Here is a 15,900-nt window from a genome sequence, read left to right as displayed (position 1 = left end):
TCATTCTATAGTTCGTTAGTTTTAGGTGTGCTTTCTTGGAATTTAAGGATTGGGGAGGTCAAATGAAGGACAAAGGGATGGCACTCAACAACTGTCCCTCAATGAGCCAATTCAATGTTGACTAACTGGATAATGACTTTCAATCCATTCTCAGCATAGTCTTGGCTTGAATCTATCCTACCACCTGGTAGGTGAGGCGGCTCAAAATCACCGGGCCCAGGGAGTTGAACTGTGAAGTATTTGTCTTCACTTTCGTCAGTCTCTACCCAATCAACACCCTCGTATCAAACCGTCTCGTATGTAATTCAATTCTAATCGAGATTGACTTGAACTGCCCTCGCGATGCTCTTCTCAATAACTTCATAAAGGGATCGGATTTCCCAAGGAGGCAGGTTATTAATATAAGATGCGATGCGACAACCTTTATCTGTGAGCTCCACGTCACAGGGAGCCACTAAAACTGACGGCTGTATGGCTTCAGCTGTAGCTGCGGATCATTATCAAGGATACCGATATCCCAGTCAGCGAGTTCCGTGTCGCCTTCTGGGGGAAATCTGGGTGGGACACCTTGGCTCTTCTGGAAGCAAGCTTCGACTGCGATGATCTGATCTGGAAGAATGCGACTTCTCATAGATCAGCGGCAAAAAGGATGGGTATACCAGATTGACGAATTTATCATTGGACCCTGGATAGTAATCCTTTTGTCCTTCTGGGACATAATCTAGCGGGCGAACTGCAGACTTCAAGGCCTGCTGCAAGGAAACTTCGATTTGGGTATCTGAATTCACCACCGCGGTGTCGAAGGCAACTGTGCAGCCAGTTTTCACAAAGGCTTCCGCTTTCATTGGAGTTCTTTGATAATCTCATCGATCATTTTGGGGGCCGTTTTCGGCGAGTTCTCTGCGCCGCTTGGTAATAATTTCCTCGTCAAAAACTTGATATCTGTGAATGAATGACTTAAGAGGTGATTGAATTGTATACATGTCCATTGTGATGCCACTCGGGCTTCTCAGTGATTGAATCCATGGCTTGCATCATCGGAATTTCCCGATAGACGGTGAGACGACTGGCCTCGCCTTCAACTTTAGAAGGTACGAAAGTAAGATATCCCAATAATATTACTTAGTACAGGACTAGGTAGGGCTTTTAATGCCATGTCCTTCATTAATCGGAGTCCTATCTCAATCTAGGCAAGCTGGATGAGGCTGAGCAGATGCCTGCCCGGCCCTTATCTGAAAAAGCTAGGACAGAGCCACAAGTGCATTAAACCAAATTGTAGTCAATTGTTTTATCTAACAGGATATGGCTAGAGAAAAGAAGCGTTATATTCGAAAAGGAGTTCCCATAACTATAAGCGTAGGGAACGTCAGTTTATACCTGAGGCCACAAAACACACACGTGATCATAAAGTACGTTCGAATCGAAGTTTCAGTTCACATGTGCACATGGGTTTTATATCACTGTGTAACTTTAGCCTGTTTCACATTGGTGGGGAGATGTTTGCTATGCGATTCTACAAAATTCATATAGCAGAATTGTCAGATGATGTACTATCCGCTAGTATCTAGATCCTTGTATCATTGTGGCAGTTAAGTTGGGCTACAACGTGGGACAGGTTATTGAATGTATCTGTTACTTCCTTCAGCACACAAATGTGGCGGGGAAGGGTTGTACCCAGTACTCCGTACCCACCGTCATCTTGATGGATGCAGCTGACCCCATGATGAGATGAGATGGAAATTTAAAAGCACAGGAATAGATAAATAATATTTTTTTAAAAAACATAATAAACAAATAATTCCCATCAAAGTCACATATATTCAGGGATCTTTGTAGTTCATTCTTATCTGGAGGTTTTATCCCCGCGGTGATTACATACGTGTTTCCGCCCCTGCTACAGGGCTCGTGGCCATCAGGGATCGGTAATCGATCAGCACAGCTTCCCCGAAGCGGAACCTCTCTTTCTTCTCCCTTCAACTGCTTCCTTGATGGACAGGTGTTGAGTCGCCATTCCCGTCTCTTTCTCTGTGTGTGTCCCTCGAGTCTGTTCATTTTGACTCTCCAACTCCACTCGCCATTTCTTCATCTTCCCCTCTCCAAACCCACAGGGAGGTCCAGATTTCTCTCTTTCTTCGTCATTCCCTCAAGATTGAAGGTACACACTATCAAAAGCTCTGTCTTCTGGCTCAGCAGCTCCGATAAATCTCCCTGATCATATCCTCCCACTGCGTCTGTCGCACCCACTCGGTGAAGGCGGCTTGCTTCACGGGAACACATCATCGGGACTGCTAGTGATGCAAGCGTGTGAGCCCGATTGCTAATACATTCTCTATTCACACAGCGCTAGATCGCTTCAATTTTCAATTGGTTACATCTCGAGCTCTAGTCATTTATCGACCGTGACGGTCGACCTGACCCCACTCGACCTGCGCAACCTGGTCTCTGTGTGTGGACACCACGCTTGGCTTGCCGGTGTATCGGCCTGTCGTGCAATCTCTCCTGGGAACCCGATATTTCGACCAGCCCTTGTACCATAGACTGCTCCGTTACGATATCTCGGAGACGAACGAAACGAATCCATTTTATGAATCATTTCCCTCGGCTATATACTCCATCATGTTTTGGCGCTTTGGGGGATATGCGAATATCTCCACCATCGATACCCTGCTCGACAAACCCGATATCACTCTTGAGGAACTCCTGGATGAGCCCGAAATCATTCAAGAACTGAAACAGCTTAATACAAAACTCATTGAATACCTGCGCGAGGACCATGTCTTGAAACGGCTTATGGACTATGTCACTGCACCGAGTTTGGTGAGTGATGATGAAGAGAACGATGAAGATGATGCGAAAAACGCCTCAGAGAAGGATAAGGATGCTGCCGCTTCCGCGGAACAGACGAACACAGACGAGGAGAAGGAAGGGGATCCGCTGAGGGATATTCTTGACCCAGATGATCTAGACAAAGTTGAGAAGAATCGTCTGAAGCATGCTTATGTTGCCTGTGAGATTCTCTCATCAGAGACCTGGTCCATCCTTGAATCTATGATGGCCAACCCTTCATACTTGCGAGACTTCTGGGGCTTTCTGCGACGATCCCCACCTCTTGATTCATTGCAGGCAAGCTACTTCACGAAAGTAAACGAGACTTTGCTTGATAAAAAGACCGAGGAGATGCTGGGGTTCCTCAAGACCCTTGATGGAATTGTCCCAGCATTGTTGCAGCATGTTGACAACCCGATGGTCATGGATCTTCTTCTAAAAATTATCAGCCTTGAGAAGGCGGAAGGTGGCCAGGGTACCGTTGACTGGCTCAAGTCCCAGGATTTGATTCCCAATCTTTTGTGTTTCTTGTCGCCTGATCGTCCGGCATCTGTTCAAACCTCGGCAGGTGATTTCTTGAAAGCGATCATCACTATATCTGCAAATGCAAGCCCGAACGACCAGTCATGTATTGGCCCTAACAGCTTGACACGCCAGCTTGTCTCGACCCGGTGCGTACAGCAACTCATCGATGCTATGCTCATGGGCGGCAATCCCCTGACCGTGGGCGTGGGTATTGTAATTGAGGTGATTCGCAAAAACAATTCCGACTATGACCCGGAGTCCCTTGGCGGTCCCGATACAATGCTCACTACGTACGACCCTATCTACCTTGGAACCTTGCTACGTCTCTTCGCCAAACATATTCCCCAGTTCATGGCTCTCATTCAAAGTTCCCAGCACACTATTCATGATGGAAACAAGCTCAAGACTGTTGAGCGAGGAAAGTTGAACTCTGCATGGGGTGGGCAAATTGAGCCACTTGGTTTCGACCGATTCAAGACGTGTGAATTGATGGCAGAGCTGCTTCATTGCAGTAATATGGGTCTTCTGAATGAGCCAGGCAGTGATGAGTACGTCAAGCAGAGAGACGAGGAACGTGAGCGGTTGATCCGTGAAGGAGTTTTTGATCCAAACCAAGAGGAGCATTCCGGGGTTGATTGTAATGATACCACGGCTGATTTCGCAAACGATTCAGCCTTCAGTTCTGGATCACCAGAAGAGATCAAGATCACCGAAGTGCCACATGCAGGTGAAGAAGAAGGATTTGAGGATGTTGGTGCATCTGGTGTTTTAGTGGGTGCAAAATCTGGTGCCGACACAACGACTATTGCCAACTCGCAGCCAACGGAAACGGTCAGCGAAATTCCTTCATCGGAGATCACAGCAGCAGAGCTAGTGTCTTCTGAAGAAACCACAAATACATCTCAAAGTTCCACCGCAGCCATTGACCCCTCGTCGCCTACTATTGGTCTCCCTGACCAAGTTGGCAGCATGAATCTGGAAAACGAACAAGGCCAGCAGAAAAAGGATAGAAAGGATAACCAAGATCCCGTGGCTTCTATCTCTCAAGATGTTCCGGCCCCTCTATTTTCGAAGGAACAAGCATCGGAGTCAAACTCAGCCCCTGCCGATCAATCAGAAAAAGTATCTAGTGTTACTGCACAGGCCGAGGAAACAAGCATTATGAATGACGGAGGCGATGCAGATTCAGCCGAACAATACATCCAACTCGATACTAACGGACAACCCGTCGTCGGTGATTACTTGAAGATCCAGTTTGTGGAGAACAAAGTGGTCCCAACGATCCTGGTTAGTATCTCTCTTGGAAAAGCCCGAGAACCTAGGCTAACCATTGATAGGGCTTCTTCTTCCGTTTCCCGTGGAATAACTTCCTTCACAATGTTGTTTATGATGTGATTCAACAAGTTTTCAATGGGCCCATGGAGCGTGGCTACAACAGGGCACTCGCAGTCAATGTCTTTGACATCGGACGGATCACCAACGCGATTGTTGAAGGACAGAAGCGCAGCGATGAGACTCAGCGGACCAAGCAAATCCGTCTCGGATACATGGGACACCTTACTCTTGTTGCGGAGGAAGTCGTTAAGTTCAGCGAGCGTCACCCGCCGGAGTTGCTTTCACGGGCCGTTATGGAGAGCGTGTTGAATCCTGACTGGATTGAGTACGTCGAGCAGACTTTGTCAGAGACTCGCGAGCGGGACAATGCCATTCTCGGCGGCGTTCGTCCTGACATGTCGGTTGGGTCTCGCCAGACTAGCCTTAACAACACTAACGCTGGCCAAGGCTTCTCTAACTCCAACGCTCTGGCAGACGCAGGATTGAATGGAGGAATCGGTGGCTCAACCTTCCAGAGCTTCGATCTCGGCCAAGGAAGTGTTTCTGGTGGAGCATTCGGTGGAGGTGGCACCTCCCTTTTGAGTGGCTTTGCCAGCTCAAGCGATGACGACGAGGACGAAGAAATGGAGGACCAGGACGACAGAGACTCCGGCAATGCCGATCAAGGTGACACTGACAATGTGGGTGACCTCTTCCCGATTGACGTGATGCACAATCCTTGATCGACTCCGTGCATTCCCCATTATCTTCCCCCTTCTTCTGTCCTTCCCAGTTTCGCCGATCATCTTAATACACCCTATGTATCAAAAGCCATAGCAAGAGGCGACGGAGCCAGACTTCCGGGTAGAGTGCTTGATTGCTAGAGCTCGTTCAATGGAGCCATCGACCTCCTGCGGAGATTTGGAATCTCCCTGCCCATCTATTTTACATTGCCCCCCTTGTGTAATTACTGTGATTTTGACTGAAACTAGTCAAATGTATTGCTATCTTTACTAACGTGACTTTCTCATAGGTTTTAACGAGTTCAGCCAGCCAACCTATTCCTATCTTACCCCCGCCACCTGCTCCATTGAGCCTTGGTCCATCACGGGCACGCCGCCAATTAGCCGCGCGCCTTGCCGCCCAAAAGCAATCATCCGAAAACGAAGATGGCGACGAGGAAGGCAGAGGGGCCGAAGGGAGTGAGGGCCGAGAGTCAGACTGGCCGAGCAACCCATTCGTAATTGCAGGGATCGATGAGGATGCTGAGGGAGGCAGCTCTGCGTTCCCAAATAGTGATTTTGGCTCAGCAAATGCCAAACACTCACCTACCTTCCCAGAATCGGGATTCAGCCCTCCAGACTCGTTATCGACCAACTCATCTGAAGATGAAGGTGATAGCCATGCAGAATCCGTGAGGCGCCAGGTTCGTGTCCCTCTCGAAGTCGAGGATGATGACGATGATGAGATGGGTGAGATGGTCGGACCCAGTGGCATTGGAATGATGGACTCCGACGATGAAGACGAGGCTATCATAAATGAATCTCTTGGTTATTCCAACCTCTCGGGCCCCGGCCGATACAACAACTTCCGCCGAACCCGAGCCGTGAGCTCCCATTATGACGACGAGCAAAATGACAGCAGTGATGGTGAGGATGACGGATTGGTGGAAATTGTGGTCCCTGGTCGCAAGTCCTCAACCTCGAACTAAGATTTGACTCTTTACATTTGATTGCATGGCTATGACGGTACATCCTACTGAACAACCGGGGGGATTTTTGCGCGAGTCGCCGTCGCGGCATGGCGTTTGTATATACACTTTCCATCGATGGAGTAGCTATGGGGTTCTACATTCATGATCCTCAATTTCTGCATGGAGAGCTTTCTGATCTGATGTTTTATTTGTGTCCTTGCATGTATCGCATGTCACCTACCTGAGTTCGACTTACGAGTCCATGGCCTTTGATTGTTGGCATTCGCCTGTGTACGATAGTTGAAGTCTGGAGAAGCGAATTGATTTAGTTTAAGCAATTGGTAGCACCGTTGATCAACCCGAGAGTATTTTATTTCATAGATCATTCTTCAAAATGTGTACATAAAGAAGCACGTTGGATCTCACAGAGGAAAAAAGCGGGCCCCCACCACCCCCCATCAATTCTTTCCTCAGGACTTTGACCGATACACCAAGTCGAGTTCATTCTTGGATAACAGTGTCGATAACAAACAGTGCCTGTGAGGAAACACAAAAAAATATCAATCAAATAAAATCTATTAATTTGCTTGGAAAATGGCAGCTTCCTCAGAGTAAGCGCAGTCTGGCGATACGTCATTCCCAGATTATCTTGCAAGAGAATGTTAAACATATCTAACACACGCGAAACAGACAAGTTGATCCAAGTCTAAAAGCCCACACAGAGCTAGTAACCTGGTTCATCCAGCATGGTGGCACAATCGACAAGAGCGTACGCATTGCACAAGACGCCTCTCGCGGCGTGCACTTGCAAGTGAAAGCAGACTGGCCAGAACCAATCCCGAAAGAGACCCGGGTGATCAACACTCCAATCAACGTGTCAATGTCCTGGTACAATGCCGTAGGCTACGAGTCACCACGGGGATCATTCCCCAAATACGGAATTGACCTTCCGCGGACATGGATTGATGAAGTCGGACCAGAGGAGACTTTTGCCTTCTTCCTCATGGGCCAGTATCTACGGGGGCCCGAGGGATTCTGGTATCCGTATCTTCGTACCCTGCCTCAGCCCGGTCAATTGACCACACCTTTGTTCTTTGGCGAGGAGGATGTAGATTGGATTCAGGGTACTGGAATTCCCGAAGCTGCCGTTGAGAGAATTAAGATATGGGAGCAGAAGTACGATTCGGGCTATCTTCAGTTGGATGCACTTGGATTCCCGGATTGTGAGCAGTATACTTGGTGAGTAACTATAGCATACTGCTATTGGCTGTCACTTTTATTAAGCCCGAGGAAACATTATACTAATTTGTATACAGGGAGCTATATCTTTGGGCTTCAACTATCATTACCTCCCGTGCATTCTCGTCAAAGGTTCTATCTGGGGCTGTCCAACCTGATGATCTTCCTGAGGATGGAGTCTCGGCGCTGCTTCCGCTCATTGACCTTCCGAACCATCGGCCAATGGCGAAGGTTGAGTGGCGAGCGGGTGATAAGGATATTGGCCTACTTGTGCTTGAAGATCATTCGGTAGGCCATGAAATTTCCAACAACTACGGCCCTCGTAATAATGAACAATGTACGTATCGCGTTTGCCACGTGATATTCAATATTTCTGAACGTCTGAACTCCAAGAGACTGACTACAACATAGTGTTGATAAACTATGGATTCTGCATTGCCGGAAACCCAACTGATTATCGCATTGTTCATCTGGGTGTGAAGCCTGACAGCCCTCTCGGCGAAGCCAAGGCTCGCCAGCTAGAACTGTTCCCCCAGGTTGCCAAGAATGTCGAAGACCACTACTACATATTCAATCCATTTTACCCACTGCTGGCACCCGAAACAAGGATGGAGCACTCGATCTTCTCACCGGCACTTTTCAACGCATTGACCGTCATGGAATCAAACGCACGCGAACGCAAAATGCTCGAGATCACCGAGGACTGTATTCGCATTCCCCCGGGATATGGAAACAGCCATAGTATCTACGCTGCACTCGGTCAGATTAGCTTTGAGCTCATGGCCCATGCCACAAATCTGAAAGCCAGTGCGGAACATCTGCCTTCGCAACCAACCACCCTAAACCAGATCCACTCCCAGATCTACCGCAATGGTCAAATCACATTAGATCAGGCTGCCTTGGTTATCGCTACTTGGACTATTACACGTGGCAGAGAACACAAGCGTGGTGAAAGTTGGGAGGATACCAAGGCCCTCATACATGAACTAATGACGCGCATCCCGGCCGGCCTCATCCCAGACGATGTCATGTCCCGGATCCAAGTGCGTATTCTGGAGCGTCCATCACTCATCACTAAAAATGGTGAGCTGTTCAGATTAGGCGAGCTTTTCAGCCTTCTCCCGGCTGAAATGCAGGAGCCAGCTCAGACATGCTTCCAGCACGCCCTCGGAGTGGTGAGCCAGGCTGTCCCGAGTATCTCGAGCGATCCACAGACTATATTTGCAACGGTTATTTGCTTGCTAGTTGCAACATATAATTCACCAGAGGCACGATCAAAATTGTCGTCGCGTCTCAACCGATGGTTTACTTTCCTGCTTGAGCAATACCCTCCACCCTCTGTTATTTCCAGATCTCTTGAAACTGGGGTGGATGAAGCCAGCGAAACACTTCGTCAATTCCAAGAATATACTAGGGCGGAACAACCAAGCTCATTGGCACCTGGTGATGGGGTTAATTGGCTTACTGAGGGTAGTGGGTGGTTAGACTCGGAGTGGCTTAAATGGGCATGGACAGTGGCAGGTTCGGAAATGGTCATGATTCCTCTTGAGCCATTTGAGATTCTAAAGATGGAGGGATCACTGTCCATGTTGAAGCAGGCATGCCTTTATGTGCCGCAAGAATAAATAAAGAGATAGTAGACATAGAAGTGAAAGAGTTGTTTACCGTTCACGTTCAGCCTACTTGCTCTATGTCTATTATTTTAGCCGCGTGAGGGAACTGTCGCCGAGAAACAGAGGACCCTCGTCACATCGTGTGATCTAGGCTGCCTCTCTGATAGTAAAAAGACGGACTTTGACTGCAATGCTGACCGAGGAAGCGCTGTCAGTGGCAGCCATAGCCATGTTAAAAGGTTGGGTCCGGTCAACCCAATTCGCGAAGCTGTTTGACAGGGCCAGTACGCAGGTAGTTGGCGACACCTTGCAATGGCAAGGCCAACGGGTAAGCCAAGCTATTTCGGGTCGAAAATAAGGAATGTAGATAGGTCAAAAAATGGATTTGAAACAGTATGGGGTGCGGTATTCTCAGAGGGGGGCTCCTTGAAGCGATTTCATTTGTTGATGTGCGTGCATGTTGTCATCTAGTGGTTGCAACCATTTTATAGTTGTGGTGGTCGTTTGGACGTGGCAATATCTTTTTTTTCCCATACTGAGCAGGGGAAGAAGATTTCTGAAAAGAATATCCAAAAGTATATATAAAGAATGTCTAAGAAGACCACCAAAAGACTGCATCACAAGGTTGCATAAGAGGCCGACTATTCTTGCCTATGATCACTGTAACAATTACTGACTTGAAGATAAAAAACAGTTTAAGAAGAAAAGAGGACACAAAAGAAAACCATGAGAGGTTGCCCAAAAAAGGGAATTCGAATATATGCTAGAGAATGAAGCCACTGAGGTGAAAGCACCTCTTTTTGTACGTAGAAAGTCACGTGATAATATATACTTGAGGGTGTAATCCTAAGCACCGCTTAGGTCGCAACTCCTAAGGGATTACATAAGATCATTTAGCCGCTAGGCCAAAAGATCATAGGGATAAACAGAACGTGTGTTTGTCACTGCAGCGGTATATAACTATTAGGCCCTAACTTCCGTTAGGGACCACAAGGGCGTCATGACCGAGTCTGGAATACTGACTCAGCAACGCGGTCACGTGAGAAGGTACCACCCAATCATATCGAAGCCAAAGGCGGATCATTCAGCAAGCGCAGGAATTGCCGTGAGCTCCACGACTCCCTTCCCTCCTTCTCCACGACCCTTTGACCCTCACCACGCATTGTCACCCCCGCCGTCATCATGATATCCAGAGCGGCGGCTCCCTCCACCTCCTCCCTCTCCCATCTCTCGACCCGCTCCCTCCGCGCCCAGGGGGCGGCCGCCCGCTCCTTCGCATCTGTGTCGGAGGCGCCTCCCGTGAAGCACTATGGCGGACTTAAGGACCAAGATCGGATCTTCACCAACCTTTACTCACACCACGGTGCGGATCTGAAGTCATCAATGAAATATGGTGACTGGTACCGGACCAAGGATATGCTTTTGAAGGGCGATGATTGGGTGGGTTGTCGCACAATTGACGAGCTGGGGAATTATCAATTGCTAATGCCACACACAGCTCATCTCAGAGATCAAGGCATCTGGCCTCCGTGGTCGTGGTGGTGCTGGTTTCCCTTCAGGATTGAAATACGTAAGTGGCCTATCCGCAATTCCGACGAACGCGAGTGTTTTGTGGGATAGCCGGGCTGACCCGCTACTCGACAGTCGTTCATGAACTTCAAGGATTGGGACAAGGACCCTCGCCCCCGTTATCTGGTTGTCAATGCAGATGAGGGTGAGCCCGGTACTTGCAAGGACCGAGAGATCATGCGAAAGGACCCCCAGAAGTTGATCGAGGGTTGCTTGGTGGTGGGTCGTGCTATGAATGCCAACGCCGCCTACATCTACATCCGTGGTGAGTTCTACCACGAAGCTACCGTTCTCCAGCGGGCTATCAACGAGGCCTACGAGGCTGGCCTGATTGGCAAGAATGCCTGCGGTTCCGGATACGACTTCGACGTGTACATTCACCGAGGAATGGGCGCCTACATTTGTGGTGAAGAGACCTCGCTCATTGAGTCCATTGAGGGTAAGGCCGGCAAGCCCCGCCTCAAGCCTCCCTTCCCCGCTGCAGTTGGTCTGTTCGGTTGCCCCAGCACAGTCACCAACGTCGAGACCGTTGCTGTGACACCGACCATTATGCGCCGTGGTGCCAGCTGGTTCTCTTCCTTCGGCCGTGAGCGTAACGCCGGCACCAAGCTTTTCTGTATCTCCGGTCACGTCAACAACCCCGTCACAGTCGAGGAGGAAATGTCCATCTCGCTGCGCGAGCTGATCGAGAAGCACTGTGGAGGTGTCCGCGGTGGTTGGGACAACCTGCTCGCCATTATCCCCGGTGGCTCGTCAACTCCCGTCATCCCCAAGTCTGTGGCCGACAACCAGCTCATGGACTTTGACGCCCTCAAGGATTCACAGACCGGTCTGGGCACAGCTGCCGTCATTGTCATGGACAAGTCCACTGATATCGTCCGCGCCATCTCTCGCCTGTCCACCTTCTACAAGCACGAGTCTTGCGGCCAGTGCACCCCCTGCCGTGAGGGCAGCAAGTGGACCATGCAGATGATGCAGCGTCTCGAGACTGGAAATGCCCGCGAGCGTGAAATTGACATGCTCCAGGAGCTCACCAAGCAGGTCGAGGGCCACACTATCTGCGCTCTGGGTGAGGCCTTTGCCTGGCCCATCCAGGGTCTGATCCGCCACTTCCGTCCCGAACTAGAGGCCCGTATCCGCCAGTACGAGAAGGAGCTCGGCGCTGCCCCCTACGCCGGTGGCTGGCACCCCAACAGCCGTGCTGAGGGCAAACTGATCTCCCCTGGCATGTAAACGCTCCCCACACCTTTCCTTTTTCATTTAAAGCCCTTTTTCCTCCCTATGTTGGCCCCTCAAAAAGAAGCAGGAACGGGTCGGGGATGATTATCACATCTAGACCTCTCTTATATCTCCCTCTCCCTGGCCGGTAATGTCTTTTCTTGCTTCTTGTTTGCCTGGTCCGGCCGGGGAGGGTGGTGTTTCTCTTTTCTTTACTCTGCTCGATCCCCTCGTGTTCCTCTATCGCGCCTAGGTTTTTCCTTTATTGTACAGTCGGTAGCAAATTTGATGCATTTGATGTCTTCATTCGTGCTACGTAGCATATTCTCATTTTCTCCATTTCCATAAAGCGATCAATCCTATGGTCATAACAGGCAGTCGTATGGTAACAACAACGTCCACCGCCTCATGATAGCAGAGCGATGGTCCCCTATGTTTTCCCCCTCACCGGTTTGAGCGAGTATCAGTTCCAGTAACATCAACATTAGCACCAGCAACCAATTCTCGAACATCAGTATCCCTCTGTTCTCTTCCATCGGCCTTTCCTTCGACCTGAATCTCAGCGGCTCTCGCCTCCTTCTCCGCTTTTTTCCGCTCGATCTTGAGCAACCTCTTCTCTCTCCAGCCCATGCCATACACATATTCAACCCAGAGCATCCCCATCCCAACAGCCATGACCAAACCCAGAAAAACAAAAGACCATCCCCACCCCATGCCGCTCAGCATCTGGCTAATGACAGCGGCCCCAACAGCACCGAGGCAGCAGCGAACAAGATTGCACGCCGACGCAGCCGTGGCGGGCTTATCTGGAAATAGGTCGACAAGAAGGGTGCTAAGGCAGTTCAGGGATGCAACGAAGCAGAAGCCTATGATGAACTGGAGCACCAGCGGGGCAGCTAAGTGTACTCTTTGCTGCAGGACCCAGCCGTATGGGATGAATGCTGCAATGCCGATGGCCATTACTGGGAATACTGTTTGCAGGCGAGTGCGCTCGATTGGGAAGCTGCGCAAGTCGTCTCCTTTCTTCAGATCCACGGGGAATCCGAGTTTCTGGGCTGTTCGCTTGTAGTTGTAGTCAATGACTTTCCCATATAGGACTGCGCCAAGGCAAGAGCTTACTCCAAGGGGCCTGGATATTTGTGTTAGTCAGTAGGTCCCTTTATTGGAAGGATAAAGAGGGAGACACAGAAACTTACAAAAAGCAGAGACCAATCTGGAGCTCGTTGAACCCGTACAAGGGACCGAAGAGATTGGGAATGCTTGTTAGTAGAGCAATATTCGAGAACATCACAATTCCGACGTACAAAATGATCATCAGGGCATCCCACTCCAGCAGAATGACAAAGGACCTGAGAGGATTCGGGAACCTAAGTCTCTTAGTTTGCGAAGTCTCTTGTTGAGATCTTTCTGCGTGACGTTCTTCATCCGACTGTACCTGCCTCTTGGACCACCATTGGATGACCGACCTGCGCCACCACTCATTTGGTGCTGCACTGCCGTTACCAACAATCTTGCGTGCGGTCTCTGGCATAGCAAGCACATAGAACACCAGGTATCCTCCACTAATAATGACCAGAAACCAGAAGACACTGCGCCAGCCTAGGAATTTGGCCAAAAGACCACCGATAACAGGGCCTAGTGCCGGTGCAACCATAACACCTGCTGCCATGGGCCCAATGTACTTCCCACGCTCTGCTGTTGTCGCAATATCCGCTATAACGCCATAACCAAAGGCCACGGTGCCACTGCTTCCTGCACTCTGGAGACAGCGGAGGACAAGCAACGCTGCAAAACTGTTCTGCAGCGCCAGCCCAATGTTGGCAGCGGTATAAACCGCGAACGCAATAATATAGGCTGGACGTCTGCCCCCAGTGTCAGCGAATGTGCCCATGAAGCTCGGGGCCAGGCCTTGGAAGATCATGTATGTAGTGATTGTGAGGTTGATCAGCTCCAGGGTAAGATGGTAGTTCCGTACTAATGTTGGCATGACTGGGTAGTAGATTTGACCGGAAAGAGGGGAGAAGAACGATGCAAGCGTTACCATTATCACGATGAACAATTTTTCGTATTTGCTGAATGCCGAGTACGATGGTTGAGAATTATCAGGTGCTGTTTCTGCGATCTCGACATGTGCTTCGGTAGCTGGCGAGCCTGAGGTGCCGTCAGTAGCAGCTTCGGGCCGATCATGGACGTTGTTGGAATTGGCATCGCTGGGGGATGTATGGGTGGCTGGGGTTGCAACGGGTACTTCAGTAAAGCCAGGACCGTACCCACTGTCGACTCTCCTTACACTGCGATCTGCTGGGGCGCGCTCGAAGGGACCAGGTACTGTCACAGTCCCTGCCTCACGACTTCCTTCGATCTGTTGCAGCTCCATATTGAGGAAGATGGTATAGCTTGACAGAATGATGGCAAAAGTGGGCAATGATAGCGAGAGTAGTGAATAGAAAAGTAGAGAAAATGGAGAAGCAGAGTAGAGAATGAGAGGAGAGTAGCTTCTTCTGCGGCACTTTCCCTAACAGTGTCTGCACAACCCTGGACAACTTTATCTTCGCACCACATCACTTCTCCACTGCCAGTGTTACAGATCTTGGAGCACCAGGCAACATCATGCATTCTCCGTCTATTGGTAGGGAAATACCATACAAAATCCTGTGCTCTTCACAAACTTGAATTTCAGGGCAAGATCTGATACAGGGCTGGTTTTTTACAGGACGTAGAGCCATCAGACAGAGCACAGAGCTCAAGAACAAGACCGACAGGCCATTAAGCCTACACGGAGACCACGCGATATCAAAAGTGTGAAGATGAGCACAGTCTGAAGGGCCGGTTCCAACAGGCAATTGACTTGGAAGCGTTACCGAACACCGGATAAACAAGGCCTACGAGGATCAAGTATAGCTTGGAGCTCTACTGGCTCATCCAAGATTTGAACTGTACATGATATTCCTTGTCCCCGAGATGGTGTCCAAGGGGATGTGCTTATTCTTCTTATCTTCAGGCATATTTCAGGTTTCAAAAATGCTGGTCCTATTGGCAGCGCCAAAAGATGGGTTGTTAACATACAGCCTGGCCAAGCGATCTCACAAGACAAATTGATTGGTAGGCACCTCGATAGCACTGGGTGCAAATTGTTCGCCCACCTGTGGGATAGATTCTTGTCGGATATCATCGAGAGTGTTCTTGGAGCGACTTTCATCGACTATGGGGCAATGTGGATGTGTGTCACGCATTCGTCGAACGTATCGGTCTGGCGTGGTATATCCAGCGTGTTATTGCCAAGCGAATGTTGTTTATCCGCGAAAAATCGTACAAAGCGTACATACGCTTTATGAAGTGTGCTTACACTGCGTACTCCGAATTGCTTTCGATGATATTGCTATGTACCGCCGCCAACGACCTTTTTGTATCCCCGCAAGTGGCAATACAGGATTATGCGCGACATGCGTTGCCAATCACCTTTGCTGTTTTCGGATTCCGACCCAGCGCAGGCCGAGCACTCGCGTCCGAGCTACTCCGAAATACGTTGACAGCAACCAACCCCCATTCATACGCCCATTGGCAGGCTACCTACCAGGCAATTGCGGAAACTATGAACGTGACAGAAGTTGGAGTCCGCCGTGCGATGGTATGGGATAACCGTGTCTTGCTACCTCGTGACCGTGGTGCCGCAGTTTTTCTAGACTGAGCATTGGTTTGAACGCCCCTGGTACCCTGGTCTTATGTATTTATCTAAGATCTAAATTGAACATCGCCTACTAGGCCGATCTTACAAAATTGTGTACTATAATATAATTATAAAATAGACCCAGGTAGACGCAGTGTGTAGTATATATATCTCGGTAAATATATACATATGTTGTTAAAAGGAGCATGTAATTTTGTTTTTATTAGGCTCGAGGC

At 49.4% G+C, this 15,900-nt stretch overlaps 6 protein-coding genes across 6 annotated transcripts; 4 read left to right on the top strand and 2 right to left on the bottom strand.

Annotated features, from left to right (window-relative positions):
- Window positions 1-454: 454 nt before the first annotated feature.
- N7479_002245 (uncharacterized protein) lies at window positions 455-845 on the bottom strand (the record flags this gene model as incomplete). Its single annotated transcript, XM_057249942.1, has 2 exons — window positions 455-604; window positions 660-845. The coding sequence occupies 2 exons, from the start codon at window positions 843-845 to the stop codon at window positions 455-457; spliced, it is 336 nt and encodes a 111-aa protein (XP_057114374.1).
- A 1,771-nt stretch (window positions 846-2,616) lies between these two features.
- Window positions 2,617-6,376, top strand: N7479_002244 (SAPS family protein; the record flags this gene model as incomplete). Its single annotated transcript, XM_057249941.1, has 3 exons — window positions 2,617-4,638; window positions 4,689-5,366; window positions 5,699-6,376. 3 exons carry the CDS (start codon window positions 2,617-2,619, stop codon window positions 6,374-6,376), a joined length of 3,378 nt encoding a protein of 1,125 aa, XP_057114373.1.
- Window positions 6,377-6,952: 576 nt separating this feature from the next.
- N7479_002243 (SET domain protein) lies at window positions 6,953-9,222 on the top strand (the record flags this gene model as incomplete). Its single annotated transcript, XM_057249940.1, has 4 exons — window positions 6,953-6,969; window positions 7,049-7,597; window positions 7,675-7,934; window positions 8,009-9,222. The coding sequence occupies 4 exons, from the start codon at window positions 6,953-6,955 to the stop codon at window positions 9,220-9,222; spliced, it is 2,040 nt and encodes a 679-aa protein (XP_057114372.1).
- A 1,095-nt stretch (window positions 9,223-10,317) lies between these two features.
- On the top strand, window positions 10,318-12,012 carry N7479_002242 (NADH-quinone oxidoreductase subunit NuoF; the record flags this gene model as incomplete). The annotated part of the gene is made up of 3 exons (XM_057249939.1): window positions 10,318-10,650; window positions 10,709-10,780; window positions 10,855-12,012. The coding sequence occupies exons 1-3, from the start codon at window positions 10,393-10,395 to the stop codon at window positions 12,010-12,012; spliced, it is 1,488 nt and encodes a 495-aa protein (XP_057114371.1). The 5' UTR covers window positions 10,318-10,392.
- Window positions 12,013-12,441: 429 nt separating this feature from the next.
- On the bottom strand, window positions 12,442-14,374 carry N7479_002241 (putative MFS transporter; the record flags this gene model as incomplete). The annotated part of the gene is made up of 2 exons (XM_057249938.1): window positions 12,442-13,126; window positions 13,194-14,374. 2 exons carry the CDS (start codon window positions 14,372-14,374, stop codon window positions 12,442-12,444), a joined length of 1,866 nt encoding a protein of 621 aa, XP_057114370.1.
- Window positions 14,375-15,328: 954 nt separating this feature from the next.
- Window positions 15,329-15,685, top strand: N7479_002240 (uncharacterized protein; the record flags this gene model as incomplete). Its single annotated transcript, XM_057249937.1, has 1 exon — window positions 15,329-15,685. One exon carries the CDS (start codon window positions 15,329-15,331, stop codon window positions 15,683-15,685), a length of 357 nt encoding a protein of 118 aa, XP_057114369.1.
- Window positions 15,686-15,900: the final 215 nt, after the last annotated feature.

This window comes from Penicillium vulpinum (assembly GCF_028829585.1).
Source record: "Penicillium vulpinum strain IBT 29486 chromosome Unknown utg000001l_segment0_segment0, whole genome shotgun sequence".
Taxonomy (NCBI): domain Eukaryota; kingdom Fungi; phylum Ascomycota; class Eurotiomycetes; order Eurotiales; family Aspergillaceae; genus Penicillium; species Penicillium vulpinum.
This window is presented reverse-complemented; position numbering and strand designations above follow the sequence as displayed.